The following is a 23,218-nucleotide window of genomic DNA, read 5'->3' on the forward strand; positions in this document are numbered from 1 at the left end:
AAACCGACAACTTCCATCTTGCCTCAAAGAAACCAATGGATTTGTTCTCTGAGCCACTGAAGTTATATGTCTGCTCAGCCAACATAGCATCATAGTTTTGGACTGCCCAAGTGCAAATATATACATACACTGCGCTTTGTAGAAATTCCTGTTGGCCTTGCCTGACACAATGCATATCCCCATCTAGTGTGCATACATAGAACTGCAATTTGTCTCTATCTCTCTCTCCCTCCCCCGCACCCCCCTTGCTCAATCTTCTGCATGGTGCAATTTAGGAAGCCAGGCACGATGATTGTACACTGAAGAACCATGGCACCATGGCTGCCACGTGATAGCACAGTGTCTCATAGGACCTTAAACAGAGCAGGTGGCAATGGTACTGTTAAAATTGCTTTGGCTGGTTTCAGTTGCCAAGTCTCCCCTGCCAGTTCGGAAGGTGTGCAAGGGGCTCTGCCTTAACCAGCTGCATTTTGGGGGAAGAGCTGTACTCAGTGGTAGTGCAGCACATGCTCTGCAACCAAAGATCCCGGGTTCAATCCCTGGTGTCTCCAGCTGAGGCTGGGAAACGGCTTCCCAATCTGAAACCCTTAAGGAGGTGCTGCCAGAGAGTGCAAGCAATACAACTGACCTAGACGTGCCAATAGCCCGATTTGCTATAAAACAGCTTCATAACGGCCTGCAGTAATTTTGGGTCCAAATTGCAGCACTGTGTCATATAGGCTGTATTGTAACTGTGTGCCTGGGGCTGGCTTGGGGAATTGAGGGGGTGGGTGGGCTGAGTGTGCCGAAATTAGGGCTGCCTGCAGTGAACCTGGAAATCCTGCCTACTCCTTTCAAAAGCTCCAAAGCAACAAGAGATGCTGCTGCCTTTCACACCGCTGACCCACCTGCCCACGCTCCTTTCCACCTGCTGGGTCTTGGGCAGGTAGGAAAGTGAAGTGGTTGTCCGCCCTTTGATTGGTTCTGTGTGTTTAAAGATCAAATGCAAAGCAAACAATTCCATTATGTTCACGAAGCAGCTTACATTAAGCATCAACAACAAAAAGCCCCAGGAATTAGCTGCAGTTCCTGCTATGTCTTCTACACTTAACAAATTCTCAGTTGGTAGAGCATGAGACTCTTCATCTTAAGGGTGTGGGCAGAAGATTCCTGCATTGCAGGGGGTTGGACTAGATGACCCTTGTGGCCCCTTCCAATTCTATGGTTCTTGGAGGTTTAACTGTGGAAACTAGTGTGCACTATGCAACTTGCACTTTAATGTTTTAAAATATACTATCATTTCCTTGATTATTTTTTTAAAAGCATTCCCCTTACTAAGGGCTAGTTGCTTGAAATGATTTGGATCAAAACTGCTTCCAATGAGAACTAGTTAGCAATTTGAGCTTTTAGGGGGAAGAGCTAGGTGTCTATCTAGGTCGTTTGCTGGCAGCCTTCCGCAATACTGTATCCGAAGCATTTAGAATTTTAGCACTGCTGAGTTCTGAACAGATTTTACTTTTACCTTCGATAGCCTGGCCCGGCGGTATCAGCAGCTGGCGATGTTTGCAAGGCGGTGCTTGTGGGTAGCTGTGCTATGGTTTAGGAAGGCTGCTTTTTGGATCCCGATATGCGGCGGGGGTGGCAGTGGGCTCCAGGCCGTCGTGCCTGATGTAGCGGGGGGGGGGGGCGCTGTGCTGCTTCTCCAGCATCTGACGTTCGGCTTTTCGCTCGACCACCTGCTGAGTCATTGTAGTAATATGCAGGGGGGGGGGGGGCTGGCAGCAGCGGCAAGGCGTTAGGTTTCCATTTTAAGCTCCGACTCTGGTGTTAGCTGAGATTTTAACTACATGCATGAAAACAAGCAAACACGGTGCCCGCCGCCCTCCCTAATGTTCAGGCCACAACGGGAAGAGAGCCTCCTCCGTTTCACACGCCTGCACCAACACTCCCGAGGCAGAAGAAGCAGCAATCTCACAGCAGCTGCAGCAACCTCTGCACATCCTCAGAAGCATAAGAGCCAACTCCTAGGGGCCGCTGTGGTCCCTTCGCCGCCCCCCTTTATAAAATATTTGAGCGCCCCCCTCCCCCAAAAAAGAAGTTGATGGGCTTTGCCATTCAAATAGTGTGCGTGTCATGTGATCGATTATGTGGGTCCGGGCTTACCTGTCTCTCTCCCCCCCCCCCCCATATTTCATTCAAGTTGGCACCTCTGCTCAGAGGCGCTTGTTACCCCGCTTCCCATCATGCGCAGGCCTCGCAGCACTCAGAATAGGTGCCGGGGCTGAGCCTTGGCCCCTGTGATGGTAGGGTGCCACTGCGGCTTGGGGAAGCGAGCCCAGAGCAGCCCGACGCTCCTCCCACCTCCGCTCCCGGCTGGGGAAAACCCTGCCGCGTCTTGGGGCTGGTTCCTTTAAGAGCCTCCCGCCAAGGACGTGCGCGATTCCGCCGCGCAGCATCCTTGAGCTTCCTGGTTAAGGCGGCTGAGAGCAGGAGAAGAAAGTTTACGGCCGGCAGGTCCCACCCTGGCCTGACCCAGGGAGTGCGCGGAAGGCTAGGCACGCCCGCCCCCTGGAGGCTGTCTGTAGCTGCGGCGGCGGCAGCGGCGCCGAGTGGTACGATCTTTCCCCGTCGGCTCCCCGCGCGCTGGGAGCGGAGGAAGGGCGCAACAAGCCGCGCATGGCGCTGGTGACCGTCTGTCGCTCCCCGTCGGGGAGCGGCCACTCGACACCCACCGGCAGCAAGGTGAGCTCGCACGCCGCTTCTAGCCCAGCCTCAAGCCGCCCCAAGAGAACCCCACCCTGATCCCCCGACGGGACCCACACAGCAGCGGCTCTTCTTTGAGGCACGGCTGCGATCCATCATCCCCTTTCTGGGGCTGGTGGGGGGGGTGTTGTTTCGACGGCTGCGCCATCGTGTGCCCCTTTCTCGCCACCTCTCTCTCCCATTGCAAGCTGTATGCTGAGCTGTGCAAGCGACTGCACCTTGCACCATTTTGGCCCCGAAGGATCTGGCCGTTTGTTCTCGCACCTCCCTGCAGGGGCGCTGTCGGAAGAAGGACTGGCTTGCGCGGGGTGGGGGGCGGCATTGCGCAGAGAAGGGGGCCCAAGCGCCAAAGATCAGGCAAGAGATTTCCCCGCCCTCTTCTTCCCAGTAGAGGGAGCTCCCTGGGGTGAAGCACCAGTGGGACAGGGAAAGAAAACGACGGTCTTCCACTCTTATGTGTAGGATTTCTTTACCTGCTGCAGCAGGGACTCGTGTTTCCCACCTTTGCCACTCCAGGTGGGCCAGTCTCAACATGAAACACGAACTCCGCGTACCTGTTCTGTCATACTTGCATTCAGTGTAAGTCACAGAGTGTCAAAAGGATGGGGTTTTTTCTTTTCTTTTTAAAGCCATCATTTGTAGGGAAAGGCCTGTAGATCCTCATGATGGCCATGTTCTGCCTCCATCCTTCTGAATACCAGTTGCTGGAAACCTCAGCTGCTGTGGCTGCCGTGCCCCGTTTGGAGGCTTTCTGCAGGCATCTGGTTTGACCACTCTGAGAACAGGATGCTGGATTAAATGGGCCTTGGGGCCTGATCCAGCAGGCTCTTCTTATGTTCTAGACTGCATCTGCTCTGCCTGCAGATTCAATTCCCAGAGTTTCCAGGCAGGGCTGGGAATGTCCCCTGCCTGACACCCGGAAGAGGTGCTGCCAGACCACGTAGAGATAATATTGAACTAGGTGGGCCAATGGTCTAATTTGGTCTAAGGCAGCTCTTATGGAGTAGTATTAAAATGTCCAAGCAGAAGCAACTACCTCTGTGCTGGTAGCTGTGGCTACAGAACTAAGGTTACCAGATTTTTTTCAATGAATCCGGGGACACGTTTCAACTTCAGTCAAATTCAGTGGATTTTGTCAGGGAACTGATTTGTAAATCTGGGGACTGTCCCCGGGAAACGGGGACATCTGGTAACCTTATTGTAAACAGTTCTGGGTTGCCTAATGGAGCGGGAGAGGTATACAAAGGCATGATCTTGAGCATGTGGCATCCCCAGAAAGGTATGGTGGAGGCATTTTACCAGCATCCTCCTTGGGCTGGGTGCTTGCACAACTCATAGCCTTCCTGGGTGGGTGGGTGAGTGGAATGAGGGGTTCATATAGAGGGGTTCTGGCTGCGTGAAGCCAGAATGTTTGAGCTTCATAGTCCCTCCTCATTGCGAGTGCTGTAGAGAACAGGGGCCAGCTGTGAAACACCCATTCAGCTCCTCTGGCCTGAGCTTCTCTGCCCCACACAGGGTGCCTTGTTGTGGGATTCCTTCCCTCCCTGATCAACTCTCTCTCTCTCAATTCTCCATGTAAGGAAGCCTGTCAAAAGCCTGCCACAGTGGTCAATTGCCTTTCCTTGCTTGGGTCCCCACAGATATGCTTTCCCCAGTCCTTACTCCTTCCCCCTTTCTTCCTCTAATCAGCTCTTGACAGCTCAGGATCCTGTGCAGAAGAACTGGGCATTAATAAGTGACTTGTCAGGGAGTTTCACAACTTGCCACTTCCTGCCGGTTCCTTGCAGATTGCAACGTCAGGGGCCCGTGGAAGGCAGCAAAAAATATCCCTTGCATAATAGCCTCAGAAAAGCAAGATTTCCCCACCCCGGAACACCAACCCTGGGATACCTCTGTGTCCCTTTGCACTGGGGTGCCTAGTGCTAGAGTTCTCACACCCCAAGCTTGGCAGTTTGCTGGGCTGATTGCATTTCAAGCGTAATTAGACATTGTGCAAGGAGCTGGCAATTAGGAAGTGGCAGGGACAAGGTTTGTGTTTTTTTCCATGCTTAAAAATGTCACAGGAAATTGCCAACAGACTGGGAACCACATAGATAAGGTTATGCAAGAGCCTGAATTCAAGGCCGCTCCAGGAAAATATTTGCAACCATTCCAAGGAGACGGGAGACTAGCAGTGTCCTAAAATGGAACCACACTGTGTATTTCCAAGCTGGATTCCCTCCCACCCACCCACCAGCCCTCAGCTGTGAAACTGTGACATTGTGCAGGTCTGCACAGCTTGTGATCCACCAGGGCAAACACAGACCACCAGTCGCAGATTGTGAAACGCACAAGGCTTGATAAATATTCTAGTTTCTTTCTTATAGGGGATATGGACCTACAAAAAAGATGGCGGAGAGCACCTCTCAGCCCATAGATGTGGTCCGCAGGGAACACTCAGCTTAGTGGGACGTAAGATGTCCAGGCTTGGTGCAGAATGCTAAGAATTAGTGTAGTAGCTAACAGCTTGAGCTGCAAAGTCCTTGGTTTGACCCTTGCCTTAGCAGGGAACTCGTTTTGTAGCTTTGGAGAAGCCGCTCTCTTTTGGCCTCAGCCCCACCATCTACAGTGCAGGGATAATAATACTGACGACTAGATGATCTTCAGGGTCCCTTCCAACTCTACAATTCTATGATTGTTATTAATTGGTCACCTTTGTCTTCAGCAAGTGTTCTAGCTTCTTATATAGGCCAAGAACCAGCAGGTTTTCAAAAACATCCCTTTTATGGCAGAATCCCATATTCACTGTAGAGCCAGCCCTGGTTTTCCACCTGAAGTGAAAATCAATATGGTGACCTTCTGTTCAGTTCTGAAGTGTTTTTTTTAATGACATGAAGACAAGAAATTGGAGCACCCTTCTGGAATCTGTTGCCCATAGGTCCCAGATCTAGCCCTGACTTGTAGGCCCATAATGAAAGGCTAGCTACTTCAAGGAAGTCCTGTTGATGTTCGGGATCAGAGGTGGCATAACAGTTCTGTGCTTGTGGCACAGAAGGGACTGCTTGGAACAGGAACATTATGTCATGCTGGGTTATTCCATGGCAGAGCCAACAGCGCAAATGCAATTTTGAGGTGGTTTGGTTCTTCTGGTATAAAGGAATCGTTCTGAAGTTGCTATGGAAGGTGCCAGCCACCTGCCCCAGCCATGGGTGTAGCCCGCCAGAACTTGGGCCTTCTCCACTCTTACCTTTTGCCCCACTCTTTCCAGGCACAAGTCTGCACTTTAAAGCTCTGTGTTCAAGTGTGTTTCTTTTTTGCCACAGAGCTTTCCCTCTGAAATCAGAGCAAATGTCAATTCTGGCTTTCTGCAGATTGACATGTGCTCCGACTGAATACTAAAGAGCGGGTTTTTGCAGGGAAAGCTCTGGAGCAAAAAATAAAAAGTTCCTTGGACACGTACCTTTGAAGCACTGACTGTCCCTGGAAAAGACCAGAGGAAAGGCAAGTGTGGAAAAGCCCTTAAACCTGTGCTCGCCAGCAGTGCGTTCTTTGTATGCCTTTTGTGTTGGCAAGCATGAGCTTAAAACATTTCAGCTGTGCATGAGGTAGATGATTTTAATAATAAATGGTAGAATATTTTATGGTTTTACAGCCTGCATTTACAATGTTTGTGCATTGCTGTATGTTATGGCTCTGTGGTCTAGACAAATAAACTTATTCATCACTTAAAAGAAAGGCAGCCTGCTATCACTCCCAAGTCCCACCAAGGTAAAAGCCTCAGTGATTTAATTGGGTCAAACTGTTTTATCCCCAGGCCCATGCAGAGCTTGTCTGAGGCCTGGGGTGGGAGTCCCCAGTTGGCTAGGAGGCATGGCAGTCCAAGTTTGGCAGACTTCCCCAGCCAGCTTAGCCCTCTGAGGAGTCAGTGCCATTTTTCTAGAAAAAGAGGTTCTGGAACTCTCCATGAACACCTCCCTCATTCTCGTAGAATGGCAATGGTGCCCACCTGAGAGGTGCTGGGACTGAGTTCCGGAGAGTTCCGGCTGAAAAAAAGCCCTCTGAGGGCCCCCTGCTCTGTGTGGACCTGCTTACCTCTGGAAGACCTAGGTGGCAGGGCCACCTCTACCATTAGGCAGAATAAGATGGCTGTTTTGGGCAGCATTTGCTGAGGAGTGCAGAGCACTCAGTAGAGTAGAGTGTAGAGCTGAGTGTGCCATGTGATCTGCCTTGCAGCTCCCAAACCAGCCTGCTGCCCTCAGGTCCAAGGGAGGATGCTGTCCCATCTCCACTCTTCAGGTGATATTCAAGGGCCTGCCTGGTTGGCTTCTGCATATGGAATAAGGGGAGCGGCATCTTGCCCCTTTGGCTCAGGAAGCAAAATGCCTTGGGACAGCCCTTGGTGGAAATGACCGTGTCTAGGAGATTGGTGCCACATGTGCGGAAACTTAGAACATCGTTTAATCTGGAGCAGGAGATTTCTTCTTCTTTGCCCTGGATCAGAAGTGACTGATCTACCTGGAATTCCCTTGCAGGATGAAGAGGTTCCTCGGAAGAGACAGCTGCAGCGACGGTAAGGAGCTAGCCTTTGTAATCCTGTCCCTTCACACATACAAACAAAAAGACCAGGGTCCTCCCAAACCAGCTTCTGGGCTTTTTCACACCATTTATTAAAAAAATGTTTTGGATTTAGTGTGTTACTCCCAGTAGCAGGAACCCAGCACCAGAGTACCCCCCCCCTTAAGGCATTAGAGTGGGAGGAAGTTGCACTTTGCAACTTATTTTTAAAAATATGGTTCCAATGCTGGAGCTACATTGTGAAGAAATGCAGAAGGAAGAGAGTATAAATATTCCAAAACAGTGCAGTGGGTAGTGGCGGTGCAGGAAGGTGGAGCATTGCTGCTTCTTCTAACTTTAAAAAAACAACTAGTGCTGCACCAACAGCCCCTGTACTAGAAAAATATAGTGTAGGAGTTCAAACAGGAAAAAATAGTTGATTTATTTTTACCCTGTTTTTCATGAAGCATCCAAAGTGGCGTACTACAAAAGATATCATAACAAATTAAACAGTTAAAAAAGCTACAGGTTAAAAAGACAACAGTGACCCAGAGTAAATTTAAATCGTGATACCATACTCTGGAATCAAAAATTAGCAAACATTTAGGAGCATATTCTGGTGCCTTTTTAAGCTGAAGGGAGAGAGGGTGCCTGCACAGAGAAGACTCTTCTTGGTTACTGCCAAACACACATAAAAAGTGTGCCATAGCTGATTGTAATGAGCAAGAAGGAGAAAGGGAGCCTTCAGGTAATCGGTCCCAAACTGTTAAGGCAGTATAGGTCAAAAGCAAAACCTTAAACCTGGGTCAGTAGCTAAATGGCAGCTAATGGAGCTCCTGTAGGAGTGGTGTAATATGCATGTGGTAAGGCACCCCGGTGAGTTGTCTAATTGCTGCATTTTGCACCACTTGCAGCTTGCAGGGCAAGCTAAGGGCAGCCCCACATAAAGCACATTGCAGTAATCCAAACTCAAGGTTATCAATGCCTGAGTCACAGCAACCAACTGATGTGGGTGTTTGGTGGTGGTGAGGAGGAGAGAGTTGTGTTCCTCATTAATATCCCATGACATTTGCAAAACCAAATTGTACACCGCAGTCCCAATTGCATTGGAGGGAAGAATTACATTTTCACAAGAGAAGTGCAATCTTGTGCAGCAAAAGCATAACAACTGCATGTTTGTTGCTCTGAAAAGAGGGGGGGAAACCTTGCAAAGAAGAGTGGGGAATAGGATAAATTATCTTGCAATGGAAAATGTGCACCAAACAAATGCATGGGAGGATACTGTGCTTTAAATATAAATGTACAGTATACTGGAAAGTTCTCTAATTCTGGTGAACTGGAAGGATCTAATTCCCTCGTCCTCTGTAACAGAACTTGCCATCTTTTCAAACACCTTTGAACTCTACAGGTGGGGCAGGGGGGTGAGGTGAACAGAGAAATAATGGCTGGGGGAACAGCTACTGCCCACTTCCCCTACTTCTCCTCCACTCTAAATCGCTTCCCCTAGATAATCTCTGCTTTTTGAAAAATGATGGGAGCACTGTTAAACACAATAGTGTGTAGCATGTAGGGAGTATTATAGCCTTTTTGTCTAATTAGTCATGGGTTGGCAGTCATTTTTAGAGCACACATCTCTGTTTAAAAAGTGTGAGAAAAGCAGAGATTCGGCAAATAGTTTTAAAAACTCTTGGGGGGAATTCCTTATACTTTGTGTTGTTGTTTTTAAGTAGGTAATAAATCAATATTGACATTTTTTTTAAAAAGGTTGCAATTTCTAAAATGCTTGCTTGTATTCCAGCTGAGTATAGCTAATATTGGTTATATGTTCCTTAGAGTCAACGTTTTTCAACATTTTATTTTAAAATCTGATGTGATTTTTCAATATTCTGCCACCTCTGTATACATTTAATAGGCCTCAAGGCTTCTAGCTAGCACAACCTACCTAGTTTGCCTTGATGGCTAGGCCTGCCTCTCTTGGACTACTTCAGATTTTGTGACTGTTCTGTAATTGCAAATTGCTCCCAAGCGTTCATGGGGAAGGGCCGTAGTTCAGTGGTAGAGCACCTCCTTTTATACAGAAGGTTTCAGGTTCAGTCCCAGGCGTCTCCAGGTAGGACTGGGACAGATTCCCAGCCTGAAACTCTAGAGAGCTGCTGCTGAACAGTGTAGAAAACGCTCAGTTCAATGGATCATTGTCAGGGTAAGGCAGCTTCTTGCATCCCCCCTTGGAATGAGGAAGGATTTAATGGGGCAAGCTCTCCTTCTGGCGCAAGAGGGTTTTTCTACCTATCTCCGTTTCTTTCCCTTTTCAGCCACAGCTTCGTCATGGTCAAAGGAGCTGCTTTGCTCCTGCAGGAAGAAGAAAAGCTGGAGTCTGTGCAGGAAGGCCCAGCCACCCCCCTAGACCACAAGCCTAAGAGTGAGAATGCCGCGGCTGAACAACAGGAGCAGCACTTGCAGCAAATGGTGGGGTTGATGCGGCCAGAAGACAGCATCCGGCTGGTGAGACTGTGAGGGCAGGGAGATACGGCAGAGTGCGGATGACAAGAGACAGGAAAGCAATTGGCCTGACCACAAAATGTGCCTCTTCGAATAAAGAGTCTGGAGCAGGCGGTTATGGAGCTCAGTGTTTTTGACTGCCTTGTAAAAGAGTTTGCTTGGGACAGGGCCTTTGCCCTTTTCCCTCCTCCTGTTCTGGAATCAGCACGATCTCCATTTCCACCCACTCAACCCTGCCAAGGCCCAACACTCAGGGCAAATTCCCTTCTCTGCCTGGCTCAGCATTGCTTACTATTGGAACAAAAAATATTCCAGCTTTCTGCTGCCAAGCCAGGCCAGTTTAAGGTTCATTCTGTTCATCAAATGATCTTATCTTGACCTTCTGTAGTAACACCCACAGATTACAATTAAAGCACATGGCTTCACCCACCCCAAAGAGCCCTATAGGTTGGTGCTGTTTACTATAGGTCTGTGATTAGTAAACTATTTGTTTATTACTTATTAAACTTCTATACCACCCTCCATCCGAGGATCACAGAGTGATTTACAATATAAAAACACAAAAATACATAGCACAGTAACAAACAAATACAATAACATCCTCATCACCACAGAGTGTTTGTTTTATATATTGCAGCTCCCATGGGAAGTTGCGACTATTAAGATGGTATAGCTGTGCTTTAAATGTATGTTAGTGGGATTCCTTCCCTTAATGGCATAAGTGCTTTTCTGCCCTCCTGTCCAGAACCACCAGCTGTACCCAGTGTGCCTTGCTGCTGTCCTACAGGCCTGGTTGGGCAAGCCGTGCCACAAGAGACAACTGTTCTGAAATGAAAGAGGGCTATTTTCTGCAGACACAATATTTCAGAAAAGGGAGGTGTGCGCCCTCAGGCTCCGGCCTAGTTCTAAGAGGCAGTAAACCTGTGTCTAGACAGTATCGCTTCAGGCTGTGGGTGGGATTTACATGACTGAATCCTTCCATCGTGGGATCGCACCTGAAGCCTGAAAGGGCACAAGTTTACTGCCTCAGTGAGAACGCCTTAGTGACCCAGATTGCTTCCCAGGCTAGTTCAGCTGGTCTGTGGAGCGGACACCCGACTATTAACTCCTTCCTCTTGACCTTGATCTTCACCTTTCTCCTCCTCTTAGCACGATTCTAGAATCTGTGTTGCCTCTTGCCTGGGAGTCCTGTGATAATCTGATTCCGCTTTGCCTTCCTGCTGCAAAACTCTGTGCTGGAGAGGCCTGGCTTCTGAGAGCCTCATTGTCCATGCTTGTGGAGGCTCAGAGCAGGGCGGTGAGGGATTCCTCTCCTTGAGGAATGTGGTTTTCAGGCAGACATTCAGCCGGGAGCTGCAGCCACTTCCCCATTTATGGCCTGCGGGGCTTTTGCTCTCTTGGGCAGACAGCCAGAGATGGCGTCTCTGCCGAGTCTGATCCCGGCTTTGGCTTTGGGGACTCTGCTGGGAGATTTCCAAAGTAGCATGTGCTGGGTTTTCTTTCTTTTCTAGAGAGTGAGTCACAACAGCCTCCAAGTACCTGGGGCAGTTCCTGAAGGCAGCGGTTCTCATGCTGCTTTTTGGTAGCTACTGATGTTCTCAGGAGCTTAGCAGACGTGGCTCATTCGGAAGTTCAGTAGCAGCAGACAAGCTGCCCTAAAAGATAGCTTGCTCCCCACTGCGGATCTTCCCTTGCAGTGTGGGAAATGGAGAATTAAATAAATAAACATGCATCTGTCCAGTATAATCTCAGTTCAGGCAAGTCAATACTGAGGTCTCATATGCTTGTCTAGTGGTCCACAATAACACTCCCTGCCCCCTCTGTGTGTGTGTCTTCCTAGAACATGCCCCAAACCCCTTGGCAAAACTACTGAAGATCCATGGCATTTGCCAATGTGGAAAGTGTGCAGAAAAATATGAAAAACACTCCCATAACACTTAGGTCCAGAGGCTCTTCCCTCTGATCCTACCACGCAATGCCAAACTGCATTCACTTAATCCAGCCTTTTTCTGAAACTTCCCTTCTATTTCCTAATGATTTTGTGCTAAAAGCCTTGTATAATATGATTTTCAATGGATGATTTAATAGCTTTGAGAACCTCAGTGCCAGGGCTCTTGGGCTCAGAGATGAAAATGTGATGCACTTATTTCTGGATAAATGTAAATGGAGTTTCTCCTCAAAACCCTTTTCCCCCTCATACTGAAAAGTGCACAAATGGCTACTGGCAAGGAACAAGGGGCACTCTGTCTTAGTCCTACTTGGATTATCCCAAGTTGCTATCTTACGTTATTTCCACACAAGTAACAATATGATACTTAGCTATGACACTGGTCTCAGGAATCGTGGAATTTTTTTCAGAAGTTGCTGGTGGTGCTAAACAAAGAACTATCCCTGGATCTGCCAAATGCACCACCAACAGTTATGGTGGAATCTTACTGTCATATGTGTGGAGGTGACACACACAAGGACAGTCTTGCAAGGACTACATGTTTGTTTCCCTCCTCCAGGCTGTGAGGCTGGAGTCGGCTCGAGCTCACCGGATCCGGTACTTGCTGGTTGTGTCAGCAGCAGAGGTGGAGAGCAAGAGTGAGATGGTGCTGCTGGGAGTTGACTTCCCTGAAGAAGGGTGAGAGGACAAGCACGAAGATGCAGAAGGGGTGGGGCCCAGGCACTTCTAAGCTAGAAAGCTTCCAGCTGTCTATACTGTCCTGCCTTGTATCTTCTCCATGATGTCTTTCATCAAGGCTTGGACCAAAATGAGATACCCAGTAAGGTTCTATCCTTGACCCACTTGCCTGAGAATAAGCCCCATTTAATTATATAGGACTTTTGTTCTGAGTAGACATGACTAGGATTGTGCTGAAAGTCTCTTAGACTACAGGCTGATGCATACTGCTTCCTTGAAAGTAAGTCCCATTGAATGCGGTGGATCTTCTGAACAAACATGCATAGGGAACAGGCAACATTCTCTGCTTCAATAACCAAGGTTGTGTTCCAAATTACCATTAGCCGAAGGCAAGTACCGTTGAAATTAATGGGGCATGCTTCCAAGAAAATGCCCTCGGAAGAACACAACCCCTTTTCTCTCTGCATGATGTTTGTTCAAAACCCTTATCGAAAGCATCTTTGCTTCAGAGTGCTTTCTTTCTGTCCTTCGCTGTGTGTGTATCTAAACTCCTTAATGTATTTTACTCCCTGGTCGAACTGGTTTGGCAACCCTTCACCCAGTCTTTCTTCTCCACCCCATTCCCAATGCCTGTGCTCCAGAAGAACCTTTGTTTATGTATTCAGTAAGGGCACAGGCACTCGAGCATGCTGCAGGAAGACGTCCAAATCAAGGAGCTGAATGGAAGATAGCTGTGCAGTTCGCCAAGCACCTCTGTCACAGCTCTGGAATGCTTGCTTGGCTTTGCTATCAGTGATTTTTACAATGCTGATCAAGCTATTGAAAAAGCAGGTTAAGAGGCGAGTGCAGATGGGGTGAATGGGGAACGTTTGTAGGACAAGCACAGGGACTATAACAGGGGTCAGCAAACTTTTTCAGCGGGGGGGACCAGTCCACTGTCTCTCACACTTTGTGGGGGGCTGGACTATATTGGAGGGGGGGGGTGAACGAATTCTTATGCCCCACAAATAACCCAGAGATGCATTTTAAATAAAAGCACACATTCTACTCGTGTAAAAACACACTGATTCCCGGACCATCCGCAGGCTGGATTGAGAAGGCGATTGGGCCAGATCTGGCCCCCGGGCCTTAGTTTGCCTACCCATGGACTATAATAACCCCTTCAGTAGCTACCTGATCTCTTCTCTCTTTACCTCCCAGCTCGGCTGCCTGCACACTGGGGATGGTGCTTCCGCTTTGGAGTGATACTCAGGTCTTCCTTGATGGCGATGGGTAAGAGACAGACCTAACCCCACCAGGCACCCACAATGCTCCATGTAATAGTAATCCTCATATAAGCTCTGTGCTTTGCAAACAAACTAGGATACTCAAACAGACTGAGATAGTGAGAGGCCATTTTTTTGGTGTGTGTTTATTTTTCTCCTCGCCCAGTTTCACCAACACTGCCTGCTCTCTCATCTGACTTGAAAATGGTCTCCACAGACTACAAACCACTTTCTACAAAGTCCTGAATAGCTACGGGAGAGTTTGTGTTTTTTGCTGTCTCTCCCTCCAGTATTAAATGGAAACCAAGCATTCTTTTCTGCATGGTCTCTTTTCCTTAAAAAGTCTCCTTGAGAGCCTGCCCCATGCTGTGTCTCATCCTATGGTTGTTGTTAATAATAGCCATGTAGCACCAATAATGTGCACAGCTTTATTTCAGTGAGTCATACTTGTGTTTGGTTCCATGATGGAAGAGGACTAGGCTATGTGTGTTCGTCCCAGACTTTTCACAGGAAAGGTATGTTTTGAAGGAAATCCAAGAAGGTCTACTTCACACAGGTTTCCTGGAGAACAGTTCTAGGCATAAGGGGCAAAAGGGGGTAAAAGGCAGAGTCATCTGAGTTAGCAGGAGAGCTTCAGGCAGTTGAAGGTGGTTGAGCTTGAGGCACAAAGGCCTTGAGTGGCCATATTTTGGGATAAAAGAGCAAAGAGATGGACTTCTGGGCCTTAATTAGCCGTGTTTAGGGAAGTTTTTAATGTTTGATGTTTTATTCTGTTTTTAATCTGATGGGAACTGCCCAGATTGGCTGGGGAAACCCAGCCGGATGGGAGGGGCATAAATAAATTATGATGATGATGATTATGATGATAACAAAATTTAAAAAATCCTTCCAGTAGCACCAGTAGCACCTTAGAGACCAGTAGCACCTTCAGATACATTGAGTGTATCTGCAGAAGTGTGCATGCACATGAAAGCTCATACCAATAGCAAACTTAGTTGGTCTCTAAGGTGCTACTGGAAGGATTTTTTTTATTTTGTTTCCACTACGACAGATCAACATGGCTACCTACCTATAACTAGATGATGATGATGATGATGGAGGGCTAACTAGGGTTCAGGGCCAACCCAATGTATTTTGGGGGTTCAGGCAAAAAAAATACATAAATCCAAATTGTACCTTCCAAAGAAAAAATAGATAGATAAAAAGCAGACACTTAGCCACCCTTCAGTGCATTTGCCATTTCAAAAAAATCAGAACTCCTCAAACAGGACACTGGTCAGTCACTAAACCACAACTGCAAGCAATCAGACTTTCAGGTTTCCTTGTCCAGAAGGGAAATCAATAGCTCCCTGAAAACTCCAGGCCAGTTTACACTGCATAGTCAGGAAAGTCACAGGAGCATTCCAACAGCTGAGGGGCAAACCCACAATACAGGCCTCACATAAAATCCAACTGTCTGTTTAACTTCCAGAGTTACACAGATACTGCTTTGCAACTTACTTTTCTGGCTCCCCGCCCCCTCCTGAGGAAAAGTAATCACAGACTAAACTCAGTGGGGCCTGACAACTGGCCTGGTCTCAGTAGAGTTGTTAGAATTTTCCATATTTACCTTGTCCCCTGCAGAAAACTTTATGGTTAGAATGAGAGAAGAATAATTTATTTGCTAAGGCTGAGAATTTTTAGAAGGATTAAGCAGTGCAGAAGAAGCATACCTAAAATATTGACTTCAGCTGGCGCCATCCTTTCTAGAATGCGTAGATTAAGGTTGTTGCCATTGCACAAGGCAAGAAGCAACACTATCCTGACTTTTAGATCTCAAGATCAGAAAAGGATCAGATTCTCTTTTTTGCTTACAAATGGAACCTGGCACCATGGAAGATCTCAAACTAGTTTCACAACCGTGCCAAGTACTGCATTGTTATTTGCCTCTTTCCGTATATCTGCATCTCAGGTGGAGCGCTCCCAAGTTCCTTGTGACACTGCTCTCCCCTTCTCTTTCCCCAGGGGCTTCAGTGTGACGTCTGGGGGGCAGACCCGTATCTTTAAGCCCATTTCAGTCCAGACCATGTGGTAAGCAAGGCTGTCAGGTAGGGTGAAAAGCGCAAGGACATGCGTGGGAAAGGATGAATGTGGGGGAACAAGGATATACTGTATTTTTTGCTCTATAAGACTCACTTTTTCCCTCCTAAAAAGTAAGGAGAAATGTGTGCGCGTCTTATGGAGCTAATGCAGGCTGCGCAGCTATCCCAGAAGCCAGAACAGTAAGAGGGATCGCTGTGCAGCAATCCCTCTTGCTGTTCTGGCTTCGAAGATTCAAAATATTTTTTTTATTGTTTTCCTCCTCCAAAAACTAGGTGCATCTTATGGTCTGGTGTGTCTTATAGAGCGAAAAATACAGTAGTTGCCACTATTGCTTTTGTTAGGCTGGGAGAGGGGCATTATGGAGGGAAATGGGAAGAGAGATTTGCATTTCTCTGATGGCAGTGGTAGCCTTCAGAGGATTTTTTTAGCGCATCTCTGATATCTGATTGTCATCTCTCAGGTCAGCGTTGCAAGTGCTGCACAAGGCATGCAGCGAAGCCATCTGCAACAACCATTTCCCAGGAGGCAGTGCGTTGAGCTGGACCGAGTGGTATCAGAAGGCTGTGAACTCGGAGCAGAGCTGCATTAATGAATGGCTAGCCATGTCCGACTTGGAATCTGTGCGGCCCACTTCCCCTGCAGCCTTCTCTGACCAGTCAGTGATGGCCCTTCCCCTCCTAGGGCTGGTTATAGGCTGTGAATGATGTAGTCAGCAGAGCTGCAGTGGTTCCAAGGGGGAACTCGATAACATGCAGTAGTCCAAAGCACAGACATTTCAGGTGGCCTTGCTAGCCAGTTTTAGGGACTACTGTGCAGAAAGTTCTTCTGCAGGTCATGAAAGGGAAGGGTCCTTGTTTTTGTTTTTTTGTAATAATTAGGGAGGGAGATGCTGATCAGAGCAGACACAGATCAGAGCAGAAGCCCACCCCCAGTTCAGGGCACGTAGCATCACTTTTTGTGGTGCACTGGAGTGGAGTGGAGTGGTTTGGGTACCAAACTAGGACTTGAGAGAGACCCAGGTTAACATTCTCACCCAGCCATTGAGTTCACAGGGTGATATTGGGTCAGTCAGAGCCTAACCTACCTCACAGCAACTTGTGAGGATAAAATTGAGGTGGGGGGGGGGAGTAATCCTTAAGGCCCTCAGAGGAAGCTCAGGCTATACATGCAATAAATGAACGAGCACATTTACAAATGTGTAAAAGATACCTAGGGAAATGCAAAGCTTTGGCATGGTGTCAAGATTTGTAACCCTACTGCCAATGGGGGAGGGATGCTCTAGGTGTGCCATGGTGTCTGGGGCAGAGTCTGGCGAGCCAAGAGCTTTGCCGACCCTCCGTCTCTGTGCCTCAGGCCGACAGCACAGGAGATGACAGAGCGGATGATCCGGGCCAAGCTGCGTGAGGTGATGGCCACCACTGACCTGGAGAACATCACCTCCAAGGAGGTGGGATGTTGGGCCAAGGGGGTGAGGGAGGAGGGGGCGGGGGGGAGAGAATGTGAGGGAATGGAGACGTGTGTGAGGGGGTGTGTGTGAGAGAGAGAGAGGGTATGGGAGCAAGATATGTAAAACGGACTGGGAAGGGAATGTGGGAAAGCAGGGGTATGTATAAGGGTTGGAGTGATGGGTGAGGGACAGGGAATGGGCATGTCTTTAAAAAGCAGCCAGGCTCAAAAGGGACCTCAAGCACTCACAAGCTCCCTCCCTCTCTTCCTGCAGATCCGTACAGAACTGGAGCGGAGAGCCGGTCGGAGCCTGAACGACTATAAGGAGTTTATTGACAATGAAATGCTTCTCATTATGGCTCAGATGGATCGGCCCTCCAGGATTTTTGACTATCTCTACTTGGTGAGGAAGTACAGGAAAGGGATCCATGATGCCAGCAGACTGGAGCTCCAAGCCCCTAAAAATGGCAGTCCCTCCTCTCAACTTAAGAGTCCTCAAAATTCTTTCCTGGAATGGCAGGAAGATGGAAGTCTTGCCGTTATTTTGAGGCCTCCAGGCTTTGCCTTCCCTTCCACCATAAGAGGAAGCAAAGCCCCCTGTAAAGCCTCTCCCTTTTACTACCTACAGGCCTTCTTGAGAGATAGCATGGGGCAGCAGATTTATATTCTTTACTTCATACAAAGTTGAAAATCACAGCAAGCAGCTAAGGCTGCAATCCTAAATGGATGGTTTGCACTGAAAAGGCTCCATCTTTGGTGGCCGTCAGTCTAGCCTCAACAGGTGGTGGAACAGCCTTGGAAGCTGACCTAAGAAACTGGACAGGTGCTATTAAATTAGTATACCGCCCTATACCTGTAGGTCTCAGGGCGGTTCACGGTTACTCCCTCACATAAAAATCACAACCAAGCACTTGATCAGGAAGATTACTCTCTGCTATCTACATGCTGGCAATTTTTCTGTTGGGTGCATATTCAAAACCTCAGTTCCTTCACCTGCCCAGTCTGCAATGGTATAAGCTAGGAGGGACTCTACCACATGATTTGGCTAAATGTGTTCGGTTTTGAGTATTTAATGAGCAATTGCAGGATGGCTGAATGTTTGTGAACTATTTGCACTCACCTGGGACTGAGCTCTGTGCATGGTGGTGTTCCTTTTTGTCCCAGGGCTCTGAATGGAATGCAGCCAACTTTGAGGAGCTTCAGAGGAACAGGTATGTCACCAAAAGATGCTGCTCGGAGAGCAAGACTAGTACCTTCGGGAACTTCATCTGATCTGGATTCCTTGGACACTGAGATGACCATTTGCCACACCTCTCCGTGTAAACTTGCCTTCTAGTCAGAAGGGATTTCTACTATGCATTCCAACCCGACTCTGAGATACTGAGCAACTGCAGTGGGGGATGTTTAGGAAATGGGACATGGTTTAGTTAGTTGAGGCCATGCTAAAAACATGGTGGAAAAGAGCTGCTCACATTCTCTGCTGATTACTCCTTGCCTTGCCTGACAGGGTCAGCCACATCCTTAATGTCACCCGTGAGATCGACAACTTCTTCCCAGAGCACTTTACGTACATGAATGTCCGGCTCTACGATGAGGAAACCTCACAGCTGCTGCCACACTGGAAGGAAACCTACAACTTCATTTCAGCTGCCTGGTGAGAAGTGGACACCAAAATGGTAGTTGCGATTTCAGCTGCAGCACTCATGTATTGCAAGCTTGGCTTACCAGCATGGTCCCCATCTAGTCAACGGGATTGCAGGCACAGAAATGGGCTTTTCAGTGGGAATCCAAGGGCTGAGGTGGAAGAGGAGGGCTCTTGTCACAAAAAGCCCCCACCTCCCTGAATGAAATGTCAGCTGTTGTTTGAGAGGACCTGTGATACCAGGTAGGACTGTCAGCCCATTCTCTCCTTTCACCCCAGAATATTTTGCAGGTGAGAATTTGGCACAGCCCATGATGATGATGATGATGATGATCCCATGAGACTGGTTTGCCCCAATGCACCCTCTGCTTCATTAAGAAGTACAATGCCATCAGTTCCTAGCTTTTGATCTCTGTCAGATTTGACACAGCCAGTTACTCGTTTGGAAGAGCAAGCAGCTGAATCCAGCCATCTCCTCCCATATTGGAGGATTCATAGCTCAGAGCTACAGTCACCACTGCTGGAAACAATATCTGGAAATTCCCATTGTTGCCTTAGCTCAGCATTCAGGAAACTGTGACCCCACTCTACATGATGTTGGACTGCAACTCCCATCAGCATGGCTAATGGCCAGGAATGATGGGGGTTAAGACTTCAACACCATACGGAGGGGCAGAAGTTCCCCATCCTTGCCCTAGCTTTTTCTCTTCTTCATTTATTTTTATTACTACATTTATATATCACTTTTCCTCCAAAGATCTCAGGGTAGCACATACTGTTTTCCTTTCCCCCGTTTATCTTCACAACGACCCTGTGAGGTAGGTTAGGCTAAGAGATGGTTGGCCACAGTGAGCTTGCTTCCTGGCCAAGTGGGGACTTAAACCCTGGTCTCCCAGGTCCTAGTCCACCACTCTAACCACTACACCACACTGGCTGTTGAACAACCATAATGTTTTCCAAGCAGCAAGGATAGTCAGTCACTTGGATTCATCATGATCACAGCACAGTGGCCTTAGCATAATATACCGTATTTTTTGCTCTATAAGACTCACTTTTTCCCTCCTAAAAAGTAAGGGGAAATGTGTGTGCGTCTTATGGAGCGAATGCAGGCTGCGCAGCTATCCCAGAAGCCAGAACAGCAAGAGGGATTGCTGCTTTCGCTGCGCAGCGATCCCTCTTGCTGTTCTGGCTTCTGGGATTCAGAATTTTTTTTTTCTTGTTTTCCTCCTCCAAAAACTAGGTGCGTCTTGTGGTCCGGTGCGTCTTATAGAGCGAAAAATACGGTACCTAATCTGTGCCTTGGCAAGTGTTGAGTTAGGCCAAGAAGCTGGGGTATCCTACTCTTGGCTGAGGGTACAGCAACTGGATGCTGAATTTCCTGACTGTCCTGGGTGATGTTGTAGCCTTGCTTATAGCAAATATTCATTCCCCACAGGGCACAAGGCTCTCGGGTGTTGGTGCACTGCAAGATGGGCGTGAGCCGCTCTGGCTCCACAGTGATTGCATATGCCATGAAGGAGTATGGGTGGTCACTTGAGCAGGCCCTTTCTCATGTACGGGAACGACGCCCAATTGTCCACCCCAATCCAGGATTCATGAGACAGCTGGAGCTTTATCAGGGCATTCTGGACGCAAGGTAAACCCAAGGGGAGGGAGTGCAGGTCTGGTCACTGTGTATGTATGTGGGGAGGGCAAGGGAGACTGATGGGAGCTGCAGCTGACCAGCCTGATCAGAACACAGCAGAAGGCTTGTTGTTATTGTCCAAGGGCCAAACTACATGTTACATGCAGCAGCATGATGATCCTCTTAGACTGGAAAATCTACTTTCAGTGGGGCTATTGGGATCAGAGAAGATCTCCCTTTCCTGGGATTCTAAGCACCTGTGTGCAAAGGCAAACAGGAAATATTCCGTGTGGAAAAAAATGATGGGGGTGCCAAAGAGTGGCAAGGAAAAGATCCGACATCCATGCCAACTGCTCCATTTCCAACTTCTACTCCAAAGCACTTCTTCCAGTTAAAAAGGGCTGTTTCGTACAGTGGTACCTTGGGTTAAGTACTTAATTCGTTCCAGAGGTTCGTACTTAAGCTGAAACTGCTCTTAACCTGAAGCACCACTTTAGCTAATGGGGGCCTCCCGCTGCCGCCGCACTGCCGGAGCACGATTTCTGTTCTCATCCTGAAGCAAAGTTCTTAACCTGAAGCACTATTTCTGGGTTAGCGGAGTCTGTAACCTGAAGCGTATGTAACCTGAAGCGTGTGTAACCCAAGGTACCACTGTATTGTTATGCACACGATATTTAATCTTAAACAGGGAGGCACTGATAGCAAAATTGTCCCACACTAATAGTGCAGCAAAAATTAAATAGACATTGTGATTATCTTTAATATGTGTAATTAATGCTTCTCACTGTAACTGACTGGATTCAAAGTCCATTCTTTATTTGGCTCTTTATTTAGCATTCCTTGCTGAATAATCTCTTACATTGTTCACCTCATGTTACTACGCAGCCGACACAGCAGCCTATGGGAACAAAAGGCAGGAGATGCCCACTCAGAAGGTTCTCCAGATATAAGTGATGCCAGCAGTGATCCTTCAGGAAGCCCATACTATGAGACTTTAAGCTCAGAAGAAGAACCAGAGGAGCCAGTGACAACCCCCCAGTATTGCTTTCGTCCTTTGCGGGAACCTCCTGAAGAACCTCACCATCCGGTGGACCCTCCTGATAGTCCCAGGCTCAGTCTTCAGGCCACAGAAGAACCTGGGGCATCGGATGACTCTGGAGCTGAGGAAGTGCGAAGACACCTGGCTACGATGAGAGTGCCAGAGAAGCCAGCCACGCTCAGACGGGAACGCATCAATCTCTATGCTGTCATGCGCAGCATCAGTGAAATGGACAGCCCAGAACGCCACATCTCTGTACCAGAGTGTGCTGCTGAGGAAGAGGTAAGAGGGTCATGTAAGGGCATGCTTCCAGAGAGAGGCAAGTGGAAAGAGTAAGGGAACTTATAATGGAGCCTCAAGGCATACAAGGGAAACAAAAATGGCAATGCATAAATCAGTGGATCTGAAACCTCAGCTAATGCGAAGATGAATGGTAGAGGCAGGATGAAGGAAAACCCTTTGTAATTGCTGGCCCTCATTCAATCTACCTCTTCTTCCTCCAACAGGTATTTCTTCATGATGAAAAGAAGAAGACTGTGACCTTTGAGCCATTTCCCCAAAATGAAGAAAATTCAGGGTCAGGAACAGACTCTACAGCAAAGACGCCACTGCCAGAGGAAGAGGAGGCTCAGGGTCGCAGGGCCAGGCGACGCGGGCGGAGGGCTCACCGGGGACGTCGCCATGTCTGCAAGCAGCTTTCATACTACCCGGCACCAGGCAGGGTGCGCAAAGTTGTCCAGCGCATGGAGGGCCCTGTCCCATTTGGCCGCAGGCCCGCCTTACAACACCGGCTCTCTGTGGCTCAGCTGGCTGATGCTGCCCTGGTGGTGAGCCGGGCCAAGGAGTTTGAGGGACACACAGATCCCGAAGGACCAGACAAGCTCCGGTCCCCTTCTCCTCAGGAATCCAAACCTGAGGAAAGCACTGCCCTCTGTTCTTCCTTGCCCTGCTCCCGGTCCCGGCGGATGGTTCGCCAGGCCAGCGTAGACATGGACCCCAACTCAGGGTGAAACCCTTGCTGTGGCATTTCCCCCTTTCTTCTGTTCATAAGTGGAGTGATAAATGGAGCCCTGAAGGCCAAACAGGTTCACTTCCTATTGTTGGGGGGCTTGTTTCCTCTGCCTGAAGCACTATTGGCAGCTGGTGTGGGAAGTGGTAATTTAAAGCTGCCTGGGAGAAGGGCAGGAAAGAGGAGGAAGGGAGACCATCCCTTTAAGAGACTATAGTGCTTCACAGGCTCTCCATCTCTTTCCATAGCTATGGAACTGCAGTGGGGGGCAACCAGCGCTCTTGTGGGGCTCTGTCCAACCACTTATTTCAGACCTCTAAATGGCTTTGAAGACTGCACAGCTCCAAGATTTATACTGCAGGGCACTTCTGCTTATTCCTTCAACTCACTTTTGATAACACTACCCTTTGTTAAAGCTGCGGGGGTCCCTGTGGCCTCCCAAGATGTCGCTGGGCTCTTAACTATCTCCAGCCGTGCCAGCATGGTGAATGGTCAGAGATGATGAGAGTAGTAGTCCAGCACATGAGGAGGGCTCTGGGCTCCCCACATCCCTGCTTTATGAGGTGGAGTAGTATCTCACTGTGATCCTAACCGGGGAAGAAACGGCCCCTGTTTACTTTTGCACACACATACACAACCACTGTGCCATTGCCAGCTTCACTCTGCTTGGGAATAAAAAAGTTGGTTAACTTTCCACTTGCTGGAACTCTG

At 48.4% G+C, this 23,218-nt stretch overlaps 1 protein-coding gene across 1 annotated transcript; it reads left to right on the plus strand.

Annotated features, from left to right (window-relative positions):
- Positions 1–2,387: 2,387 nt before the first annotated feature.
- Positions 2,388–23,213, plus strand: SSH3 (slingshot protein phosphatase 3). Its single transcript, XM_028739506.2, has 14 exons — positions 2,388–2,721; positions 7,254–7,291; positions 9,588–9,777; positions 12,282–12,400; positions 13,601–13,672; positions 15,670–15,735; positions 16,208–16,402; positions 17,101–17,194; positions 17,468–17,596; positions 18,358–18,404; positions 18,701–18,847; positions 20,271–20,471; positions 21,345–21,780; positions 22,005–23,213. The coding sequence occupies exons 1-14, from the start codon at positions 2,656–2,658 to the stop codon at positions 22,506–22,508; spliced, it is 2,304 nt and encodes a 767-aa protein (XP_028595339.1). The 5' UTR covers positions 2,388–2,655; the 3' UTR covers positions 22,509–23,213.
- The last annotated feature ends 5 nt before the right edge of the window (positions 23,214–23,218 follow it).

The sequence above is a fragment of the Podarcis muralis genome, chromosome 1 (assembly GCF_964188315.1).
Source record: "Podarcis muralis chromosome 1, rPodMur119.hap1.1, whole genome shotgun sequence".
NCBI lineage: Eukaryota > Metazoa > Chordata > Lepidosauria > Squamata > Lacertidae > Podarcis > Podarcis muralis.

Excerpts from the sequence above, each read along its gene's own strand:
- SSH3 (XM_028739506.2), top strand. The coding sequence starts at position 2,656 with ATGGCGCTGGTGACCGTCTGTCGCTCCCCGTCGGGGAGCGGCCACTCG. Across the intron at positions 12,401-13,600 it reads GTTGACTTCCCTGAAGAAGG|CTCGGCTGCCTGCACACTGG; the intron begins GTGAGAGGACAA and ends TTTACCTCCCAG. Across the intron at positions 18,405-18,700 it reads GAGGAGCTTCAGAGGAACAG|GGTCAGCCACATCCTTAATG; the intron begins GTATGTCACCAA and ends CTTGCCTGACAG.